The sequence below is a fragment of the Notothenia rossii genome (genome assembly GCF_949606895.1).
Source record: "Notothenia rossii genome assembly, chromosome: 3".
Taxonomy (NCBI): Eukaryota; Metazoa; Chordata; class Actinopteri; order Perciformes; family Nototheniidae; genus Notothenia; species Notothenia rossii.
The window spans coordinates 80,012,130-80,035,638 of record NC_136901.1 but is presented as its reverse complement, the minus strand read 5'-3'; the positions used below and the strand labels follow the sequence as shown (position 1 = coordinate 80,035,638).

The 23,509-nt window shown below is 40.8% G+C and overlaps 1 protein-coding gene and 1 long non-coding RNA gene across 4 annotated transcripts in view; one reads left to right on the top strand and one right to left on the bottom strand.

The window, feature by feature from the left end:
- LOC307031986 overlaps nucleotides 1-15,874 on the top strand; it is a 45,755-nt gene extending 29,881 nt beyond the window's left edge. For both annotated transcript variants that reach the window (XR_013806135.1, XR_013806136.1), the window contains exon 5: nucleotides 1,914-15,874. This is a non-coding gene — a long non-coding RNA (uncharacterized lncRNA). The remainder of the gene's footprint in view (nucleotides 1-1,913) is intronic.
- The window catches only part of LOC307031985 (uncharacterized protein), a 115,024-nt gene that overhangs the window by 86,105 nt on the left and 5,410 nt on the right, over nucleotides 1-23,509 (bottom strand). For both annotated transcript variants that reach the window (XR_013806133.1, XM_079669636.1), the window contains exon 2: nucleotides 17,664-17,733. Coding sequence is in view for 1 of the 2 variants with exons in the window: in XM_079669636.1 (XP_079525762.1) it covers nucleotides 17,664-17,733 (70 nt within the window). In the remaining variant the exon portion in view is untranslated. The remainder of the gene's footprint in view (nucleotides 1-17,663; nucleotides 17,734-23,509) is intronic.

Here is a 23,509-nt window from a genome sequence, read left to right as displayed (position 1 = left end):
GACAATGCTAAGCAGGACTAATAGCAAGGGAAAAAGCACAACATTTCAGATTTTACAACAGCTCTTAATACACCCACACACTATCGTTTGTACCAGATTTCTGGCTTATAGACCGCATGAGCAGTCTGGATAGTGATACACAGTACCTGAGCTGCCTTTTTAAAAAGTGAATTTACAAAAATTGAAATAATGCCATTGTCATGCAATGAGATTTTGTTATTTTCATCAGGTGTTAAAACATTAATGACATTTGAAAACTTTTTAAACTAGTATAAAGCAATGTGTTTTTTTGAAGGGTTAACTAGTTACTCTGTGTAATCTGCAATCTCAATGGGAAATATATTATTTGGAACTACTTTATATTGAAGACATTTTCCGGAGGGTGGAGGCAAAAATCCCAGAAATAGATATTTAAAAACCCAGACCAATTAAACCAATATTTTATTTTGTAATTTATATACTGAACCTTTAGCTCAAAACCCACTCCCTGCACTACTGTTACTATCACAGACTATAAAAACCTCATTACATCATCGTACTTGAGAGTAGTAATCTTGCAATCTTGTTTCTGCAGTCCTGTATAACGTAACATGTCGTTTTTGCAGATTATTTTATCCCGGTTGCGCTACCATCAGACTACTAAAGAGCACAGTTTAATAATTATGATGTTGGATGGTGATAGTGCATAGGATGAATTTTGATAATTTGACCGGTACAAACCCATCTACACTTTTATAATGTAGTATAATGTGAGTGTGGACCATGGCTTCGCCAGCTGTAATTCAGTTTTTCATTTACTTCAGAAGTGTTTTTCCCTGTAGTCAAGGCCTAAGCACACTCAAACATGTTAACATGCCTCATCAATCAGCATTTTATAAATATGCATTAAACGTATGATATGTTGGCGGGTTCTCTTTCCAAACTGAATAAGTTAACGCCAACTCTTGGACATTTTAAAATGCTGTTTATACATGCCGTTTTCTGCATTCCTGGCGTTTTCTGAGTTCTACACCTACACAGAAACATGAGTGTTACAGATTTTCTCACATCACTGAGGTCTGCAGTAACCTTAACCTCAAAATATATATGTTTCTCGTCCCCTAGGGCACTGTATTTGAGTTCCTTATCCATTTTCGAGAAACGTTTCCACTTGAATCTCATGTAAAGAGTGAGCAAAGCTTTCATGGCTATTTAGAGTGAGGCAAGGACATGTTACACCATCTCAATCTGTGTCAGCCTATATGCTATGTACACACTTGGAAGACGTCAGTGTCTGTTTGTGCCATATAGAATTACCACCTCTTAACTATATGACATTTCTGGAGAGAAAAAACAATCATGGCACAGACGGAGTGGGGGTGGGGTGGCATTTGTCAGTGCTCTCATTGGGGTTCAAAAGTAGAATATAAAATGTCTGTCTTTGTCTAATCCAACACATTTTATTTTTGTAACTGAGAAATCTGTTCAGGGACCCCAACATTTTTTCCAACTGTCAGGGTGTCATTTGTCAGAAAAAAAGATAGTGAAACTGATTTTCCACCCCCAGTCCTTCTGTATGTTGTGAGGTTAGAGCTGTTTGAAACAAGCAAGGTGGGGGTGTGTAAGAGACGTGCACATGGACACGGCAACTTGTCACAAACACACATGCTTCATGGTCATTATGCCCTGCAGAAATCTCTTTGGCTTTCCCCTGGCTTCCTCTTTGACAACGTTATGCCCTATAGCCTCATCCTCCATCAGCAAGCGATGACTTTTAAGAAGCCAAAGCCGTTGGACTAGAGAGTATTGTCCCTCATGATTGAGATGTTAACCTTCAGGGCAGCCCCTTGCTCTTTAGAGTCTCATTTTTTCTAACCTCTTATTCTTGTTCTCCTCCTCCTCCTGCTTCTCCTTCTTCCTTTCCTTTACACAAGGTTTCACTCTGCCAGCAGCCTGCACACTGAGGCCGTCGAGCCATTAATGAGCCCCAGCTCCGATAATGAAGACACAGAGGTGGTCTGAGCCAGTGTGGCACAGGAGCTGGAGCACAGGAGGAAGGTAGATTAGGATAATTACCTGGCCACGGGGGAACCATCAGAAAGATGTCTCACAACCTGCAGGCCTTGATCGAAGGAGCAATATAATGAGGTGCGGACACCCTTTGCTCGGAAAGGAAAGAATAAAGGAAAATTGAAAAATTAGTTTCTTATAATCGAAATGTGACATGTATTTTTCATTTCTGTGTGACAGTTATTGCTCGTTCTGTTTTCTCAAGTTCTCTCCACCACCCTTACATGTACTGTATGTTTATGTATTTGTTTTATAGCTGTGCTAGATGTCTCACACATACTATACCTAAGTCCTAAATATCCACACTCACTGATACTTTGAAGAGCCTATGAGGTCAGGTTTTAAATTATGGTCTGCACCCACTCCAAGCTTTCTCGTCCCACTCCTGTAAATCCATTTTCCACACAATGCATTTCAAATCAAAGCAGCGTCGCCATAACAGGCCTTAGGAAACATTAAGCCATAGTGCAGTACTTTCATGTGTGATAGCATATCCCCTGTATGCTTTGATGTGCTCACTTTTTTAATGCTTTATTAATAATAACAGACTGGGTCTTTCTCACACCAACATCAGCTACTGGTGCTCCTTTCTCTCCTCCTGAACTACACCCCTCACTCCTTCCACCATGTCTCAGCTTCTGCCTCACTCCACAGCCCCTGAGCCCTGTCTCAGGATTGGCCTGTTTGTGTTTGGGAGGGGGATTAGAGGGAATGACATGGGCCTCCAGATGAAGAGAGTGGCACAGACCTATCAGAGGGCAGAGAGTATGGAGCGCTGCATCACCATTGGTTGCTGCAGAAATCAGACACGTCTTTATTTCTTGAAGCCATCCTCTCCGAATAGCCCAGCTTTCATTTCCACGCCCGGGGAGGAAAGCAGGGCGAGAAAGAGCAGGGGGGCGGGTGGGGGGGTCAGGATTAGAGTTTCTGTTTGTACATTTAAGTGTGTGTGCATGTGTGTTTTTGCTTGCATGTTGTGTGCTGCAGTAAACATCTGAGAGATACAGAGGGATGGGCGCTCAGAAACTGATAGCGCTCACCTCTTCTAAAGCTGATCAAAATGCAAATGCTCAAACAGTGTCGTGTTGTTGTAGCTTAAAGGGCTGCCTGATTCATAGACATTTATAACCTACTTAGGATAACCATTTCTCACTCATTTCTTATTATTTCAGCTTTATCCCAAGATATGTTGCATTAGTGTTGCAGGCAAAGGTACCCTAAAGCACACATTGGCTGTTCATTGTGATGTTTTCCTTTTGACAATTTCAAGCATGTCTGCAATTTACCGGATCACTTAGTAGCCTATGCCCACAATCACATGTGTGTCCACATTATGCACAAACATCTGCTAAATGAATTTCCCTCTTGTGTTTTATTTGTCTCTCTGTTCCTTTTTGATATCCCTATCTTGATTTTGTTTGTGTTATTTCAGCAACTCCTGCAGCAGTCTCTAAAGGCATTCATAATGCAATCTGTGGTTGTGTTTTTTAATAATAATAATATGACCTGCATGACTTTAATTTGTCATATATAACATTCTAGCATGTATGCACACCCACCGGTTCTTCAGTGTAACTCCTTCCTATAGTTCTCATATGATGCCTGTTGAGCGTGTTGTGCACCAGACTGTTGTCAGTGTTTGCCTGCTTGTTAGGATGCAGCCAGTAGACTCTGGCTGTCTGAGCAGTGATATGACTGGGGGCAGCGAGGCTGGGTCCTTGCCAATATTGCGTGGTCTGCAGGGCTCTCTGGGGGCACCTGGCTCCCCTCCCCGCCATTTCTGGCCCGATCGATGGCTGAGTCCGTCCCAGCGCAGAGACCAGGGGTCATCTTCAAAGGCCTCCAGCCCACTTCCTGCCACCTGGTGTTCTGTTTCGGACAGAGGGCACATTTCCTTTCCACTCCCTCCACCCTCCATGGCCCTTCTCAGAACAGGTTAAGGACATGGAGCCCGTACAGCTCGTCTCTGTGATCCTCACCTCCCCAGTCTCCCCCACGGGGAGAGAGGGTGAGAGATCAGTCCTATCCAAACACCTCAAAATCACACACCCATTTGATGTGAAAATCTGCTTTTGATTTAATCATGGCTTAGAATGCATATCATGAACGTTTTTGGTTATTAATTGTTACCTTTGTTAACATTCTACATTCGTTTTAAGAACTAAAACAGGTGTAACTGGATACATTCTCTAAGTATAGTGCATCCACACATTTATTTTTTAATTCACTGACAAAATAACCACATCAACAAAGAGGCTTATATTTCATTTATATTGTCTTAAGACATTTATATCATAATACAGTATAATACAGAAAGATTTGTGAAGGTAATGGTGTATAATGATGCATTAAATTAAGTGACCTTTTTGGCTCTCACTTGAAACATGTTTCGTGATTAACTGATCAACAGACCTGTTATGGTAGGAGAATCTCCATCTCTCTTTCCATGTTGGTCAAGTAACAAATGGCAGGGCTATCGAACACACATTTTTATCTCCACGAGGGCTGTCGGACAATTAGCTCCAAGAATACATATTAATCAATTGCGTTTTTTTATATCTGTTTATTAAGCCCAGCCATTTTTTTTTCCTCCAATACATTAGCAGATCTCAGTATGTCCGCTACTCTTGTGAACAGGGATGAGAAGGAGATAGAGGGAGAGGAAATAAAGGTCTGATGAGTTTGGCAAGGAGAGGATGGAGGCTGAGACAGATGGCATGAAGTCTGCAGCACTCTGGCGTGGCTCGCCTGGTGCTAAAATCCTCCTCTCTCACATTCCAACAAATCCTACCAGGAGGCTGGGGAGTCTGTCACACCACTCCAAGGATCCACACGGCTCTCTTCATCCCCCCCTCTCCTCCCCCTCCCCTGTCGCCCCAGCCCAACAGAGCCTCTGACCACTCGGTATCATATTTTTATCCTCACCTATGTATACATTCATACATTAACATGTATAGGGCTCAACCATTAAAGGCCTGATAAGAAGCACCGGGGGGGGGGCAGATATGACGAAACGCCTTCTCACTGCCCTTATGAAAAAGGAACCAGGGGAACTAAACTGAGAGAGGTGGCCTTTACTGTCACTCCAGTGTAAGAAATCTTATTCACTAAACACTGGGCCAAATCATGAGGGACTGTACAATCCATTTATATCAGAGGAAGAAGACATAAGAAGCTTTTTGATTAGTTTCACCACAGCCTGCATCAGCACATGGTGTTGAACAGAAACACTGCAGCTGCAATCTAAATCCAAACATTGCTCTGACCCTTTTTTTCTAGGCTCCCCGTGGGCCCTACAACCAAAAATGGACAATAAGTGTAACTGTGATTACACTCTTAGCACTCGGCCAACAACTGGATCATGGGCTTCACATGACATCTTCATCTCCAAACACTGTACTGTTAGATATGCTTTGAATTTCTCGAGCATTCATTTCCTTTGCCATCTCAAAGTGGTTCATCTAATAAGAACAATCTAATTTATTTTACACTTTGCTCTCTCCCCATGTCTCTTTCTCGCTGTCTTTCTGCCTGCCTTCTGTTTGTTCTAATGAATGACTTCTGAGATGAGGGGCTGCTGTGAGGAGGTCATGGGGGGCTTCAGAATCACATTACTGTTAATGATAATAAAAAAGAACAATCTGTGCTAAACCTCTTCTTGTCTTCTCTTCTCGCTCCATATGGAATGAGTGTTTTATCTGCAATTGTTTTGCATATCTTAACATGTTTGAATTGAAGTCTATGCAATTAAAATGCACAGTAAATGTCTTTTGTGTTTTCTACGAAAGCATTGTTTATTGAAAAAATGGTTGATAAAAGATATACAGTGGTGCACCATCTGGGTTACAAAGTACACCACCAAGCACAACATCAGGCACATCTTACATGGTGCTGCACGAGGCAACATATTCCCTACGGTAACATTTTAAGTGCAAAACAAATGCCCAGAATGATCAAAATGCAAAGAGAAGTTCCAGCATTTATTTTTATTTTTGATGGGTTGTACAGGCGTCTGGCTTTGTTGATAGTAACTTAAACTTTTTACTGACAAAAGGTTTTCAGCTTTTCGTACAACTTAAATGTAAGCAGTTAAGTGGATTTTGTTTTTAAACCTCAATACAATGGCAAGGGAAAAACTACATTGAAATAGCTTAGGAAAACGTTATGAGCTGAAAACACTAACATATTTTACAATACACAAAATAATATACCTAGGAGATCTGTACATAGACAAGTTTTCATCTTGCTATGCATGCCATAAATACTGGTGCTGGTGCAGGCCGTCAAATCAACATTTTCATACCAAAGGATTTGATGGGGTTCTGACATTGACAAGCAGATCATCAGTAACGTTCCCTTCCACCAGAACAGATATAGAATCCTGGCAGTCCTTCCTCTGTGGCAGGGCAGCGTGGCGTCCCTAGGCCGATTGGCACTGCAGCTGTCACCCACAGGATGGGAAGGTGGCAGGGTCGATGGCTTAGCGGCGTGGCTTCTGGAAGCATCCGTCCCTTCCTGGCCCGGTGAAAGGGCAGGGATGCGGAGCCCCATCTCCCGGTGCATTGATCGAGGGCCAGCCCTCCATTAAGCACCATCAGAGCTAAAGGTCAGCTAAGGCCAACGGATGGGTCCTGTGTGCGCATCCTGAGTGACTCATTCTCACACCCAGGGAGTGAGTCCTTGTCACTTTAGTCTGTGCTGCCCCCGTCTCCTGGTGGCCGCATGACGATGGCTATTCTTCCCGTAATTGGTACGCACCTCCCTTATGGGTGGGTGCGAGCTAAACTCTCTTCTATATCTCTTTTTTTGTTTGATGTCGGACACATTATACTTTATTGTTGCTTTTAGAGATATTACATTCTCCTGCCAAATTAAAAGAGCTTGCCTTCTAATTTTCCCCAACAGAAATTGCTTAATAAATGAGCAGGGCCTGATTTGCACTGATGATCACACAGTAGCAAAATTGCACCAAATTGCTCACCCAGAGATAGTGCACCACATCGTGCTCATCACTGAGTGGCAACTACTGCCTGGTGTGGTTTACATTAATGCAGCCTGGCTGTGAAAAGGGGATAATTGTGGTGCTAAATGCTGTGGAGGCTGACAGGATCCATTTCTTGACTTGTCAAGGGCAGCAGTGATAGAGAGGGTCGCGACGGGGTCTACACACACACAAGCAGATGAGTTTATTTGCACCAACACACGTGCATACACACAGGCACATGAGCACACACACAAAGGCAGACAAAATCAGCAACACTCCACGTAGAGATGATTGTCTCTTGCCTCTGTCAGGTTGTGCTTTTTTTCTCCAGCCATGGAGACCTCATCCTGGGAAATTGAGCAATTTCTGATTGAAAACAGTGGTGGTAATTAGAGCACTCACTATTTGTAACCACTTGGCAATGCATTAGTATGCAAAGCTGGCAGCCAGCTTATCTTGGGGAAAACGTTTGTTTCCTTAATTGCCCTCTTAGGACAAAAGTGAAGGGGGTGGGTGGGGAGGGAAGAGAGTAAAATGTTAACGTGCTGCAGTAAGAATGGAGCCTGGTGTGTTGAGGGGATGTGACTCCCTGAACACAGGGGTTAAACTCCACTAATAGGCTGCATACAACACACATGGGCACACACACAGGCACAGAGTAACAGTGGAGCACTCATACACCCACATATGGGCACACACTTACATTGGCACATGTGCACATGAAGGCAAAGACAAAAAGACAACTATGATGAGAGCAAACATTCCAGTACACACACAATTAGCTACAATTAACTCCATAGACATACTGTATACTGTAAAATTAGACATGTAGTAATAACCACTCGCCACACTAATGAATTTAATGACCCTGTCTTTAAATAAAGAATCCATTAAGATGCAAAGCAGCAAATTAGCTTAGTCCGGTTCAATCTAATGGTTTATTACACACTAGAATACTCCAAAGTATCATTGTCCCCTGTCGTAAAGCTTCCCCTGCATTTACCACAGCTTTCATCTGTGTCATTTACAATGTTAATACTCTCTAAAGCTCATTACAACATCTTATCTTCCTCATGAGTGTCAGATGGAAGGCAGGAAATAGTTTTTCTATAATATTCTGTTTAATTTACCTTCTCCTTATCCCATGTTCACAGGGGGATGGACATGGACATTTATTTGGTTTCCTGATGGGATGAAATCAAAAGATGTTCTCAGATTGAAATGTTACTTTTTGCCTGAAGTTAGAATTCATCGTTGTAGAGTTACACCTTCTTTTTTTAGCAGTGACTTACAGTATGTTGCATTGTACTTTGCAGCATTGGCTGCATTAATATGATTCCCCTCTGATTGTTGGACAGGAGGATATATATCTCAGTGGAGAAGACGGTGAGACATTCTCCCTTTCACAAAACACAAAGGAAACGTTATTTAATTAAGACTTCCTACAACATGAAAGGGGTGGGGTGGGGTATTTACTTTTGTATAACCACCTGTTAAAAAACCTTTATAAACATGGATTCAGTTTAAAAAACTGTTTTCCTAATTTCAGAAACTAAATGCAATATTCTTATTATTCAACTAATTCGACACATTTAAGTGTATGATTAATTCCTTCTGAAAAAAAATCGAATAATGCAGCGAAAGGATTATTTGAACAATTCACTCTCTACTCAGTTCAAAACAAGCTAATGTGATGAGGAGCGTCATATTTTTACTAATTTTAAAAACACACAAAAAACATGTTATGAAATATCAGGAACTGAGATGACCCGCTAAAATGCTCTGCCCCTTTGGAGAAGTTTTCAGTGTTTAATCCCCTCTTTTGAAGTCAATGCGCCAACTCTCAAACAAAAAGACACAACAACGCAAAATCATTCCACGCGATCTGAAGTCTGAAATAAAATGTATTTATAACACGACAATGTTTTGGTGATTCAAAATCAAAAACCTTTCCAGAAGAGCAGTAGCTGCTAAATATTAGTTTTATCATAATTATGATTTTAATATATTAATAATAGTTTACTCCTTGGACAATTATCTGTCATTGAAAAGGATGATTTCTAAATTGACATATGGCAACAACAGTTTGAATAAAGTAATTATAATTAACATAAATTAGTTGCTCCCTCTGTAATAGTTGAATGGGGAAAACATTACACAAGAACATATTTAACACATTTTGATTACACTTTTGAGCATCTGAATACACTTGTCTATCCTTTATGTTATTTAATAAACATATTATTAGTCATAACGAAATAAAGCAGCAGCCCGGTTCAAATAACATGCAGAAAATGATAAGCCTAACAAATTCTAAACAACTTAAACGAAATAGTTGACAGAAGAAACACAAAAAACACTTACACATGAAAACAGTTTTAATTTTTACATTTTCGCGAAGGCAAACTGAAGAAAAGACTCGAGGCTACAGGTGGATGAATTCTGATGAAAACCCCGTCCGGACTCTGGGCCTAAAGGCCTTCTGATTAATGTGTGTAACTCAGCTTGTCATTAAAACATCTTTATTAAGGCTGTTTTCCAATCAGCTTTATTTTAGCAACTAAAACGATAGGTTGTTGCATGCAAGACAATTCCACATCAATTGGTGCCCGATGTAATAAAGTGTCCTCTTTCTTCGCAGATATCTGTTGCATATCCTATCAGCAACAAGGCAGCAGAAAGGGGAGAGAGTAATTAAACAGACACAGGTTAATGAAAAATACGATGTATCCTTTTCTTCGATCTGCGCAAATGTGCACCAAATAATAATAAAAAAGAATCTTAAAACACTATTTAAAAAAAATCACTTCAGACCCACCTGCCAGAGATAAGGGCCAGCGTGAGCATCACACATCCTCTTTTAAATGATTTCGGTGAATCATGTTGGGATGATTGATATAGCCTAAATATAGACGTTGTGGGGACGTTTTAATAAGCCACGGCTAATACACAAGCCGCTAAAATGATGTGGCGTAATTGTTTAAAATAGGAATTATTAAGAGATATGTGCAAATGTTTATATTTACACCTTATAATACAGCATGCGTGCACTCACACGCACACGCCTTGGTTTGGCTTTGGCACTATATTTGTGCTGTGTAAGATTGAACATTGCCACATTTCCTAAACGCCATGTCACTAAAATCAATCATGCTGGCATCTGTTGATTATTTTTGATTCGATAATTAAATGTCTCCATCACAGTCTGCGGTTCAGTAGTTTGTTAAACTAATCCCGGGCTTATTGTAATGAGAAGGACGTTGTTTTCCTATTCTTCTTTGCACAGGAGGCTCCGACTGATTTGAATGTTTTTGCATTTCGCCAAACAAAACCTGAACTAACACAGAGGAATGCTGAGTGACTTCAAAAGAAGTCTCCCTTCAGATCATCTCCGGCTGAAGATTTGGGCATGTAAGACTTCCTTAAAGTTGTGAGGGCCAAAATGGCTTTAAGAGTGTCCGTGTGTACACACCACGTCCAACAAAAGCAGGGGCTAATCCACCTAATTTACACAATGCACAGGCCCCTGTTTACATGGGATATACCCACAGAGGGCCTCTGTCTCGTCTTCCTTGCATTTCAGACTGGACAGATGTACTATTTTATCTCTCTCTTCTACATGGATGAAAGACAAAATCCGATCTGCAATCAAAGCAGATAACGTGATATTAAACAGAAAGAGCCTCAACAGGATTTAATTTAAAGGGGGCGTCAGCCTCTTTCACTTATTGCTTATTTTCCAGTGATCGCACCCGTGCAATGAAGTTACTTCCTAAAATAAACAATTTATATTTCAGATTTTAGTGAGGCATTTATGTCAGAAAGATTGGACAAATCTACTTCATGAACTGTACAAAGTCTACATCATATTAGACTGTTAATCATACTTAAGAGTATTTGTTCTTAACAAGACTGCACAGTGACAGACATTATTGGCATAACGACCAAATTATTGACCAGGCCCTTTTTTTCTTTACAAAAACAAGTAAACTGACCCAACTCGGTGCAGCACCTGAAGCCATCAGACAGGCGAGCAAAAGCAGCACCAATATAAAGCTTCGGGATACACCAGAACCTGAATATAAGGGGCACCTTGTTTTTGCTTTGTTATAAATCAGCGTTCATGCGTAAAGCATCAACTTGTACCACGACCTCTGCAACACAACTCTAGATCCGCCCTTAAAACGCGAACTCTTTAAAGCGTACAGCCCATAATAGTTAGTAATCTTTATTTTATGCAAAATGTGTTTGGCCTTAGTTTTTTTCTCCACCTTTATGATGGGCATATATGATCTAAAACTACATTAATAATTATCCTGCATATGTTCACAATTTTACAGGATTTAACAAGTAAATAATAGTCATAAATATTTCAATGTAATCTTTAGATTTTTTTTCTGTGGTCGTTGAGTACACATATTGTACGTGGGCATATTTAACAGGCTATACATAATTTGTATGATTCATTCACGCAAAATGAACACCAAGCAATGAATCATTCCATTTTTCTGCGATTATAAATACATATCAAATATATTTATTTTGCATTCATTGTAGTTTCCTTAAACGCAACACAAATATTCTTATATTTCCTATTAAGTTAGCCTACATCCAAAAGGAGCTCCTCTCCTATTTGAAGAGTTCACACTCAATCAGTATTTTGCATTTTACCCTGAACACAGCACTGTTTTGTTCATTTTCTCAATTCAATCTCCTATTGACTATTTAGGCAATAAAACAAGATTTGTGGCTGTGCGACTTTGTGTTTGATTACTTTTATTACAGTCCTAGATTTACTGTTTTACCGTGCCCATCATTTTCCAGAAGGGGTAATTACTTTGGCACTGTCAGGTAAATTCCTCCGCTAAATTGAAATATTCTGCTTTAATCCTCGCTAAATCCCAATTCTCAAGACACGGAGATGTGAGCAGGCAGGAGTCATGTGGAGCTCCGGGTGCTTCTTCAGGTGAGCGGCGCCTCGCGGGGGGGCGGAGGATCTCCTCTCACCGTCATAAGCATAAAACAAGATTACTAGATCTTTATCACGGAGCGTTTTTCCCCTCACAGAACAGCAACTTCACAATATCTGCTTCAAAAAGAAAAGGTTGCATAACGAGCAGGAAATTATTTGTAAGGTGTTGTTTTTTCAGAGGGGGGGGGGGGGGGGGGTTAAATGAATAGTAATAAATAAACCTCCCAGCATGTCTATTCATGGGTTTCTTCTCTTTAACAGAGGAGCATGTGAGCTTGGATGTAAATGAATCAGTAGATGCAGTAGTAATAGTTGCTTGACATCTTTGTTTTGCATGCTATTTGAGGAAGTAGATGCTCCTAACATTTATAAAAAATACAATCTATTTATTCCTCTAAACAAAAACATGTAGCACAACTCAAATCTAGACTTTAGAGTATATGCTTTCTCGAGTAAATACTGGCAGAAGTTTTAACATTCTGCTCGCATGTGCTGCCAGAATGTACCTTTCCCAAGTCTTTAATTTCCAGTCACCGGGAATAAAAGGCAGAGTCTCAGCTCTGGCAGCTCCCATGTCACTCTTAGCAGGAGTGGGTGACAGAGAACAGCAGAGGCACATTGCATTCTAAAATCACATCACTAGAGACCCCACATCAAAGTAGACCAAACCTCATTTTGAGTGAACTTTTAAGCCAAAAAGACTGTGTGACATCAGAGCACCTAAAATGTGACTGTCATGTTTTTCAAAACTTCGCTGAACACAAGCTCTCAAAGACTTGAGAAGTATTCAATGGCAAGTGGTGTTCAAACACAAACCCTAAGATTAGCAGTCTTTGTCTTACAGGAACCTCAAAGACCAATTAGATTGAGGGACGGGTGTGACGAATTTGTCAAAAATAAGATGATAGATATCATTTTGGCAGTGAGCAAACATCATGGCTGGGGATTTCACTCAAGCGCAGTCCTTGACAAGGCACTGTCAGAAAAGGTGTCATCTTCAGCAGACCTGCCAGTTGACAAGAATGCAGCTTGGGATTGAGACTGATCAATTCCCAAACTGCCAACCAGACATGGATCTGATAGCGTCACTTTATTTTTGTGAAGTGAAAAAAGTACGGCTTGTGCATGAATATATTGTCAACTTTTTTTGCATCACAAGCCTGTAAGAGACAGTTTGAAGCAAATTTCAGATTGAACAAAAACTGTGTCATATTTATCTGTGGTTTCAAATCGTTTGACCTTCCCAGGTTTGTGTTTGGCCAGACTCACAGAAGGGGAGTATGGTGCTCATGTCTGGATTTGTTGTTTAATGTACGCCAATTCAACACATCTAATACTTGAGCTCGTCTTCGGCCACAAATTCTAAAGTGAAATCCGATACTCAAAGCACTTTCTTCTTCAAAGTAGTTTCCTGTTGTGCATTGTGACCACAATAGTGTCAATCTCATACTTTCAAAGCCTCATCTCCGTCTCAGCTTTGAGTAGCTGTCTATACATGTCTGCGAATAGAGTTGAGGCTTTGATGGCTGGTCTCAAAGCAGTTGGGAACGTTATGACAAAATCCAAAAAGGAAAAACTATTTCTATTGATTTGGCTGCACATGAAATTTGACCCGTGGTTTGTGAAATTGCTTTCATCAGCAAAAAAAAATGTGTCATGGTTACAACCACTCAGAAAACATCCGTTAGCAAACTGAAAAGCATTGTGGGAGCTATAGGAAGGAAATTCCCAATCAGCTGTGAATAATAAAGGCTTGTCTCTAAATCCAGGGATAGAAATACTCAAATGTGGCTAACATTGACATACTTAGAATGAGCAGCACATTTGTTATGAACTTATTGATTTGCTTCAATTAGTGAGGCAGAGATCAGATGTTGATTTACATAAAATTGAACATTTTAATGATCTAGTTGTTGAAGTTGGCAAAAAACCATTCCCTGCTGTCAGATGTCTATATTTGAGTTGTTGCTGCTTTTCTTTGTTTATAAGATTTATAGTGGCTTTAGGCTTTGGAGACAAAACAAGCTCAATGAAGCCTTTGCTTGAATACAAACTGTTAATGTACGTTTTAAAGAATCTAAAACTTTTGAAACAAACAATAAAAAACAATAGTTGCATTCCTCTAATACATAAAAATGTGTTAAACTGTAATTCAGTTTGAGATGAATGCATTTGTATTACATTTCTACCACCATGAATCATGGCATTCTTGGTTTTTCTGATATAATAGCCAGAGATATGAGCTTTGTGAACATTTTGGGAGAAAAAGCTCATAGTGTTGTCCTAAACAATAGCCATTGGAAAAGCTGCATTTGAAGCCATGCCAAATGATTGGGAATAATCAAATGACAATAATCAGTTGAAAAGAGAGGCAATCTCAATAAACTTTGTCATTCAACTATTCAAGGTTCAATCATATCAGAGGTGTTTTGCATAACTATGAGACCCTGGTTCTAATCCTCAAAGGGTTTGGGGGCTACTTGGCTTTGCACTGTAGTCATTCAAGGTCTCAACCCGGTAGGAAATATGGGCTGCCATAGCAACACAAAGATGGCCTCTAAAGGCTTAGCATAATTCTTCCCTAATAGAAAAATAACAGCGGCAAATCCCGTCCTTAGTGAACTGGCTTATTTGACAGAGGCAGACTCCCACCTGTGAAGCACATAGTCACCACACCAATGCGCTAAGACTACGATAAGATGAAAAAGAGCCCATCTCTGGATGGGGATGGGCGGCCTAAGCTCAAGCCAAATTCTTTCTCTTCTCTGAAGCTGAAAACAGCCCACAGTGTGTCTCTGGCTAGCTTTAGGTTTTTGAAGCTGGACAATATGAGCTGCCAAATGAATCGTACCCTCTATATAATACTTAACTTTGAAGTGCTTGAGCCATACTCTGAGAAAGTTTTGGCAGACGAAGATAGCTTATATTGGATCACATCTCAGGCAGTGAATAGTTTGTACCTCCTTTCTCTGGTTTTAGTGTGAGCAGGATGTCCTAGTGGTGGTTATATTGCATTAAGGAGGTTCTTAACCTGCCTAGTAACGGTTCCTCTCTCCTCTGGTTGTGATACCAAAAATACGTGATCCCCCTCCCTTTACCCCTCCTCCTGCTTTGTTGCCAGGTACCACAGAGATGGATTCATGTCACTGTGTGAGTTGCATCAGGATGATGAGCACCGGGGCGAGAATAAATTACTGCCACACTTTAGAGTGGGAGGCATGTAAGTATTAGCTACAGCAGTGCATTCTCTCTGCGTATGGAATCCCTAATGAGGCGTGATATCCAGCGATGTTGCAGCCATGGTGATCGAGCTAAAATCAAAGGCTTCATGAAATCATTACTGTCAAAGCTAGCTATGAAAATTAAATGACTGCCCAACATGGGTTTCTGTAAGAGGTATATGATGCTGTTTTGTCACATGCAAAGGCTAAAATCAAGAGGCAGAGGGAGAGAGAGACAAAGCATTGTAGGCTAATCGAAAAACGTGATGCTCGCTCTGCTGCGCACCTGAGTCAGCCATTTTTAGCTCGACTGGATTTCTGTTTATTCACTCCATTCAGCAGCTAGAGCCTCATTGTCTGGCTCAGACGCTGCATCTTCCTGTCAGTATTCACTCGTCTTATTTAGCTGGGTTTAATGGGTATGTCAGCCCGCCGGGACGAGTCCTGCTAGCTCATTCCTGACTGTGTATAATCTCATCATTGTTGGCGATGTTTTCCTGTTTCATGGCGTTCAAGAGCTTGTAGTGGAGATGACAGAGCAGAACTGAAAGCAAGATTATCATTATATCACGATGTCCTCTCAGCTCGGAGCAGAGAAAGATACATGCTTTTAGCCTGCTGTTACCAAACAACAATACAAGAAGAAAAATACTTTAAGCTAAGAAAAATCTGCAGCTTAATATCTTAATTTCCTTTGCGATACATTTTCCCTATCTGAAAATATATCACTTGAAGTACTGGTAATCATGAGGTATTAGTACTCTAAAGGGAAATTTTGTCATGCAAATCAACCAGCTTTCTTTTCTTATCAATTCATCTTTTTTGCTCTTGGGCAAATATGCTAAATTCATAGATTAATATTCTATTCTGCCCATTATTTTAAGAGCCAATATATTGACATCAAAAACAATACCTTTTTCTTTGCCCTGTACACCTTCAAATTCAGCTTTTGCCACCCTTGGCAATAAAAGCCTTTTACTGGACCCTCTCCATTCCTGCGGCTCGCTTACATTATAGAGTGATTCACAGTGGTGTCTTCACATGAAATGGGCAATGACATTCTTAATAGCCATATGTGGGACTGAATCTATTTTATAGTGCAGCCTTAGTGTCTAGGTGAATAGCAGAATAGAGTGATTAAATCAACACTGTATGGACGACTGTCCAATGAGGGGCCAGGAGGGAATCCCACTGAGTGTCGGCCTGTAAGCCTCCTGTTCCAGTCTTACGCCGAGCACCTTCCTACATCAAAGCTTGCTCAGCACCATGTCTCAAAGATTCACATCTCCAGGAAAGAATGGCTTCTGCTGAGATATGGGCACCTCTGGCCTCATTTAACGTGCAATGTCCCTTCCCCCTCTTCAGGCCTGAATCCAAGAATAGAGTGGCTATCTGACGAGATCACACAGAGAGGCGCGGGAACTTAAAGGCAAAGAGTTACTGTGCATCCTACCAGGAGTCTCAAAAGGGTTCTATTAAAACGCGTTCAATATGCCGGTCAGGGCTTTGAAAGTGCTGCACACCCTCTAGCCCCGGCAAACTCAAAGGGCATCAGTGCACATTCAGTCGGGGGAATCTGGCCCCCATTCATTTAATGAGTCCAGGGTATTAGTATGCCAAAGCCAGCTGCAAAGTTTCCCTTTTTTCATCTCTAGTGGAGTTTTAAGGAAAGATCCACCAACTTGGGAGTGACAAAGGAGAGCAGGGAACGAGGTACGCTCATCTAATCTGAGATCAATTTCTAGCTGTCAGTCCTCAGAGGGCAATTTCCAGTGGTTAAGATGTCTTTGTGCAAGCTGGAAATCCAGATAAAGAATGCAGAGTGGCACTTTTACTGTCACCAGGAGAACTTGGTAGTCTCTTAATCATGATTGTATCCTCAGAAAACAGACACAAAAGTTGTAAAGAAAAAAAATAATGGGCAAGGGATTGGTGCTTGGAGATATATTTGCATAACATATTTGGAAACATGCTGTGGTCATTATAGCAGTGTGAGTGATTTTCTTTTTTCATTCACATCTTGTCTACAGTCACTTCACAGTTAATTAGCTTGGTAAACAGCGGTGTTGCTTTCTAAAGCTCTAACACCTGACTTAAAGAAGAACACTCCGCCTGTCACTATACTATACAGCGAGCTGACATGCAACTGACAGTCACCTGTAAGAGATTACAGTGACAGCGGAGTGTGCCAGGCCCTGTCAACCAGGAAGTAGCAGCTGCTGGAGCTAATTAAACGCATAGCAACATGGTAACACAGTCCAGCTCAGGGCCACATCAAACACTCCTTCTCATGCCAGTCTGGAGTCTCATCTCTGGGATGCTGAGGCCCTTTGTGACCTGTGCTGGGAGCCTGCTGGGCCCTCGACCTGACCTGAGAGCTGCGAAGTGAATAAGAATGGGTCATGATCACTGTGGGGAGCACCTGGAACAGACTTACCTGCGTCTGTGTATCTGCATACCAAACCGCGGTCATGCTGCTGTGTAGGCGTGGGTGCATGGACTCTGACCTGCACAACAAAGCAAAAGAGAGAGCCTGGGTGAGAGGTCAGGCAAAGAGAGAGGAGGCTCAGAGAAAATACACCTAGGACGCATCGGCTAAACATGATCAGAGAGACACATATGGCTCAGCTGAGGTAGAACCAGATGCCCTCAGATGTCCAGTTGAAATATAAGCTCAATGTAAACACTGCACCACAGTATGTGTTGGTCGTATGTGATGCTTAATCTAGAGATAAACCACAATTTAGAGACAGTAACATTATTTTCATCTGGTTATCTTATATAAAAATAAAATCTTAAATGTGCAGTTACAAGCTGTATCCTAAAAATAACACTGATCTCCAACAAAAAGTACCTGAGGCCCACTGAGGAAAGGTTGTTCCAGCCATTATTTATCGACATGTGATAAAAGATAAAAGCCTGGATAGATGACTCTCTCTTGTCCATCTGTTGCTTCTCTCAATTTCTATGTCGATTGTGTGTAATTATCCAGAGAGACATAGCCAAGAAGAAAATGTATGAACATTTTTCTCAGATGCAGCTGCAGCAATGATACACCGGATAAAGGAGAGGAACCAGTTTTAATTTTGAGTTAATCCTGAACCCTAGCCTACCTTTGATTAATGCACCAGGGTTTTAGTTGTTTTAGTTAAACATGTTGTCAACTTCTGAACTAAATGTTTTCCTGTTTACTTACTTCCAAGTCAGCTTTATGAGGCTTATGTTTGCATGATGAGGTTGACTAGAATGACTACATAGGTGACAATGCTGATTCAGCATGAAATCTAAAAGGAGTGTGCAGAAGTGTGCGGGCGTTGTCTATGCCCAGTGATCTGGCCCTGTTAGGTAGAAGGCTCTGGAAGCTGGTGGTCTTTTACCCTTTTCTGGAAGACATTTACAGAATGGCACCATGGCGGGTCTCCCCGGGGAGCCAAGCTTCAGCACACGGCCCACCTGAAGCAGTTTTCTCTCTCCACCTGCCACACAGAGCGCTGACACAACGTCACACAGGCATGTGAGTAGGCAGACCTGTCTGCAAGCACGTCCCTGTCAGCCCAGACAGACACCAATTTACCACCATGTTGGGGAGGCACATTTGACGTATGCAGAGAGCATGTTCAGAACTGCCCCATCAAAATAGAGGTTTTTTTCTAGTATAGGAACACTACACAGTAGCAGTGGGAAAGCCTGTGTTGAATATCTGGTGTGCCTGCCGAGCAGTAGGCCCAAACAATATGACTGGATTTCGGGGGCCACCCTGCAGCCCAGGTTCTCTTGTGTGTAAAACAGAGTGAAGGCAACTTTCCGCTTCACGTCTTTATGGATTCATGCTCAGAGTGACTGGCTGGGAGGGTCCGAGTGCTGTGTTCTTTCAGCAGTCATCATGTGGTCCCAATCTCTTTACACGTTTCACTGCCAGGCTCCTCTATACCAGGCCTCCCCAAACTGTGTAATCAGCAGATGTCTTTATAGAGTAGCTCACTGCCACGTGCACACCCTGCTTTCTTTGCCAATTTCATTTTGGCAATATATAATTTTTTCTTTTAGATTATTATTATTCTTTCAAGCGCAGAAGCCATGTTGATTCGGTTCTTAATGTGGCCCGAGGTTGCAAATATCGCTTCACTCTGCAGTTTGAATTCATATGCCTGGATGATATATCCAGAGTGTACTTAGGTTAGTCCATTCTATTATACCGCAGACATGCTGATTTAAACAAACTGACGTAAAGTAATTCAACAGAATCACTTGACCTTCACAAAGACAAAGTCAAACCGACTGAGCAGGTTTTAGAGCTCAACACCGCTGAATAGTTTCTCTTATATAATGTTAAAAGGAAGGAATCCAAGGACTCTGCCATCTATAATAACCCTTTTGTAAAAAAAAGAAATCCCTTTAGCCTGAATTGCTTCATACAAAGACACAAACTGTAACAATAATCCAAATGATGCTGACCTCTGTCAGCATTTATTACAGAGTAAAAAAGCACATATATTTCAGAACACATTTGCAAAACTATGATACAAAATACATGAGGCCTTTTTACACGATGAGTACATTGACTTCATAACCACACACATGGCGCTCTATCCATAACACAAGTGCAGTACTTAATTAAAATGTTGAGGCACTTGTACTTCCTTTGAGCATTATATATATTATTTTTGTTGTTTGCATGTGAACGATGCATACAAAACTTTTGACTTTTTGGACAGTGATTGTGGAATAAATATATTTTACCAGGTGAAATACTTTTCATGCTACTCCACCCACGCTATAGCAGCTCTTTTATTTTTCGCATTATTGTATGGTGAGTTCATAAAATGATACGTTATGTTTTAGACAAAGATGGCTGCTTTGCGGCTTTCAACAAATTACCATCAGCACAAACTTCACAGAAACTAAATACAACATATTTAGGTTATGTGAGTGCGACTTTAAAATATGAAGTTTGACTGCTTTGTTTCTGAAGCTGCACGGCTGTGTGTCGAGGTGTGTGGAGGTGCATTAGAACGTTTGTCATTTCCTATTTCAAGTTATACATAATATACAACATAAATGTTGTTATAGACTTATAAGACTATGATTCAACCTCAAATTGCCCTTACGATATTTGTACTGTTTTATTAATATAATACTTTATAATTTTTTTTTTAAAAGTTTGGAAATCCATCTATTAGTTTACGGATTATGAAGGATAAGAACCCATTCTTTCAAAACAGTATAACATGCATATATTCTTTATAATCACCATGTTCAATAACAACTTTTTGTAACTACAACACAGGGATAAATGCGGTATCAGGTCTGCCAGGCTGAGTAACATTTTAAAAACAAGACTTGTAACAAAGTCAGTACAGAGTACACTACTTAAAGTTTCAGAAGACTTTTCCTCCTACTGCCAATATCTTTATTTATATAAGTTAGAAACAGTTTACTTTTCTGGCCTGAAGATTGCATGGGCATGTGGCAGCATGCATATCAGCACCACCTGGGCACCATCAGGGCACCATCATGCCACTGCTCCTTGTCTGTCACCATCTTCAGTATTGCTGCCGAAGGTGGCAGACTTGTTAAGGGTTGGGTTCTTGTGAAGTGAGCTGTCAAAATTAGCAACGTTTGTTTAAAAGGCAAAGCCGGTCGCGCTCCGCAGCATCAGCTAAGACCCAAGAGGGACGCCAGGATGTCGGTTGCAGAGAAATTATTCATTAATGTATGAAATGATATCAAGAAAATATTGCCAATGTTTTTCTCACTACTGTCTAAACTAACCTGTCGGTTAGGGGACTAATTATTTATCATAATTGTAACATATTAATTCATATAGTAGTGTTGATACTTCTGTCACTACTCCTTAATGTCTAACCTGACCTTTAATAGCGATTGTGTTAACGTCAACTCCATGAGTTCTCTTTTCATTAATTGCAAGTGTAATGACATGCAATAGGGAGGTGTACGCGTGTGTGGTGTTTGGTTTGTGTGTGTTTGCGTGTGTGTGTGTGTGTGTGTTTGTGTGTGTGTGTGTGTGTGTGTGTGTGTATGTGTGTGTGTGTGTGTGTGTGTGTGTGAGTGTGTGTTTGTGTGTGTGTGTGTGTGTGTGTGTGTGTGTGTGTGTGTGTGTGTGTGTGAGTGTGTGAGTGAGTGAGTGAGTGTGTGTGTGTGTGTGTGTGTGTGTGTGTGTGTGTGTGTGTGTGTGTGTGTGTGTGTGTGTGTGTGTGTGTGTGTGTGTGTGTGTGTGTGTGTGTGTGTGTGTGTGTGTGTGAGTGTGTGAGTGAGTGAGTGTGTGTGTCTCGAAAGAGGTGATGTTGGATTTGTGCACTTGGCAAGCATTTTTTTCTTCACTCCATTTGGTGACAGATTGGGTTTAAATAACATATTATCTTCACAGTTGTGACTCACAAGCCTCAGCGTTGCAAAGTCAGGGTGAGGTTTAGCACTTCAGATGAGGAAGAGGGAAGACCAGGTCGCCTTGCTTCGTCTTTTAGTTTATCACTTTCCGATGGGCCTAATGTGGGATTCTGAAACAAGCCTTCAACACTTATTGTTGTCAATCAATCCGACTTCTCGCAGCAAAACTCATCCTTTCTCCATCTATCCTATTAACGAAGTTACTGCATAACAAGAGTGTCAAGTAATATGAATAATGCTCTTGTTTTATCCAAAATGCTTCGAAAATATAAATAAAATACAGGTAACCAGCTGACATTTCAACAAAAAAAAAGGTGCAAAAGGTCATTTTATGCAGTGAATTCAAAAGCTGAGTTGCCAGTGTTTATATGCCTGTTTTACTAAAATGAATCTTTACATAGGTTACGCATATTGCATTGTGGGGAGCTTAGCATTGCTGAATGCTTCTTAGCAACCATGCTAGCATCAGTGCTACATTTTCCGACATGACTGTATTTTTTCAGAAAAGGTCAAACCAGGGTGCTTCTGAGCCCGAGTAGGAGCTCAGGTAGGGGGACCTTTTTTAATGTCGATGCTCCGGCTCATTATTGCCTCCAACATTAACGTTTCAATAATTCCCTGAATAGCCCATACGTTAACAGTCTACCCTGCCCCCCTCATCAGCCATGTTTGTTTTTGTCGGTGCTATCAAAGGCTAACTGCTTTACAGCACCTCCTGGTGCTCCCTGGGAGGAAACTTTTCCTTCTGGAAAAAATAATCCAGCCCACAGATTTAAAGGTAATAACAGTTTGTTTTACTTTGTTTCTATCATTCTGTTATTTCTTATTATTTCTTGTTATTTTTTAATGGAAATGATTTTGCTGTTGAGATCCAGGATAGGCCTATGTATGACTATGGCGCCTATAAAGTAAGGATTGCAGATTTGGGTCGCAAGATAAATTATAGATCCACTTCAGACACAAACAGATATCTTCTTTCTCATGCTTCCTACTCATGACTGTTGCCCTTTTTTTCGCTCAACCTGTCTGTAGGGCAGATGAAGCAATAACTGTGACATGTCTTCTTCAGGCAGTGAGTGTGTACTTGTTGTTCAGGAAAGATACACAGGAATGTGGCCTTTTGCTCTGAAGCTTTGCTTACAATCTGCTTTGGCGCAGTTGTTCTGTCCTGAGCTGCCTGTCCTTCAAATCCAGGGCTTAGTATGAGGTAGGGCACAGAGGAGGGATAAGGGCTGTCACTGCTGCTGCTGGGGTGCCCAAACCAGCAGTGCATAGAAACTAATAAAGACGCACACTAGCAGGAGCCAGCCGATCAAGCAATGAGATGTCACCATGAACAAGCTGCAGGACGTTGGCAGTCGGCTTCCTGGTTATATAATGCTGGCCCATTTTTAACTGAAAAAAATATTGTAGGACTCAAGTGTAATCTACCAATCTCAATTCTGGAAAAACAAGTTTTTGTTATTTATGAATTTTCACTTTGTTCATATATTCTCCATTTTCTTTTAACATTCTGACACCACTTTGTTCATTGATGCTAGCTTTTCATTTGAAAATGTAAGCCTGCTAAAAGTTGTTAAATCTCCCCACTTTTGTCAATTGCAATTCTTCTTCCAAACGTGCATGTCAGAGTCCTTCAAATAAGCACCATCTCCATCTCCAATGACATCTGCACAGGTCACATATCATGTATGTCATATTTTGTAAATATTGAGTGACATGCAGCGGATATGCCCATAAAAAAAAGTGATGTTTGGCAACACACTAAACTGAAAAGTGTCATAATTTGATGTGTTGTGATGGCAGGATAGGTAGCAACATTGATAACATATTTGAATACAAAAATATACATCAGAAAATAATTCTGATAAATAG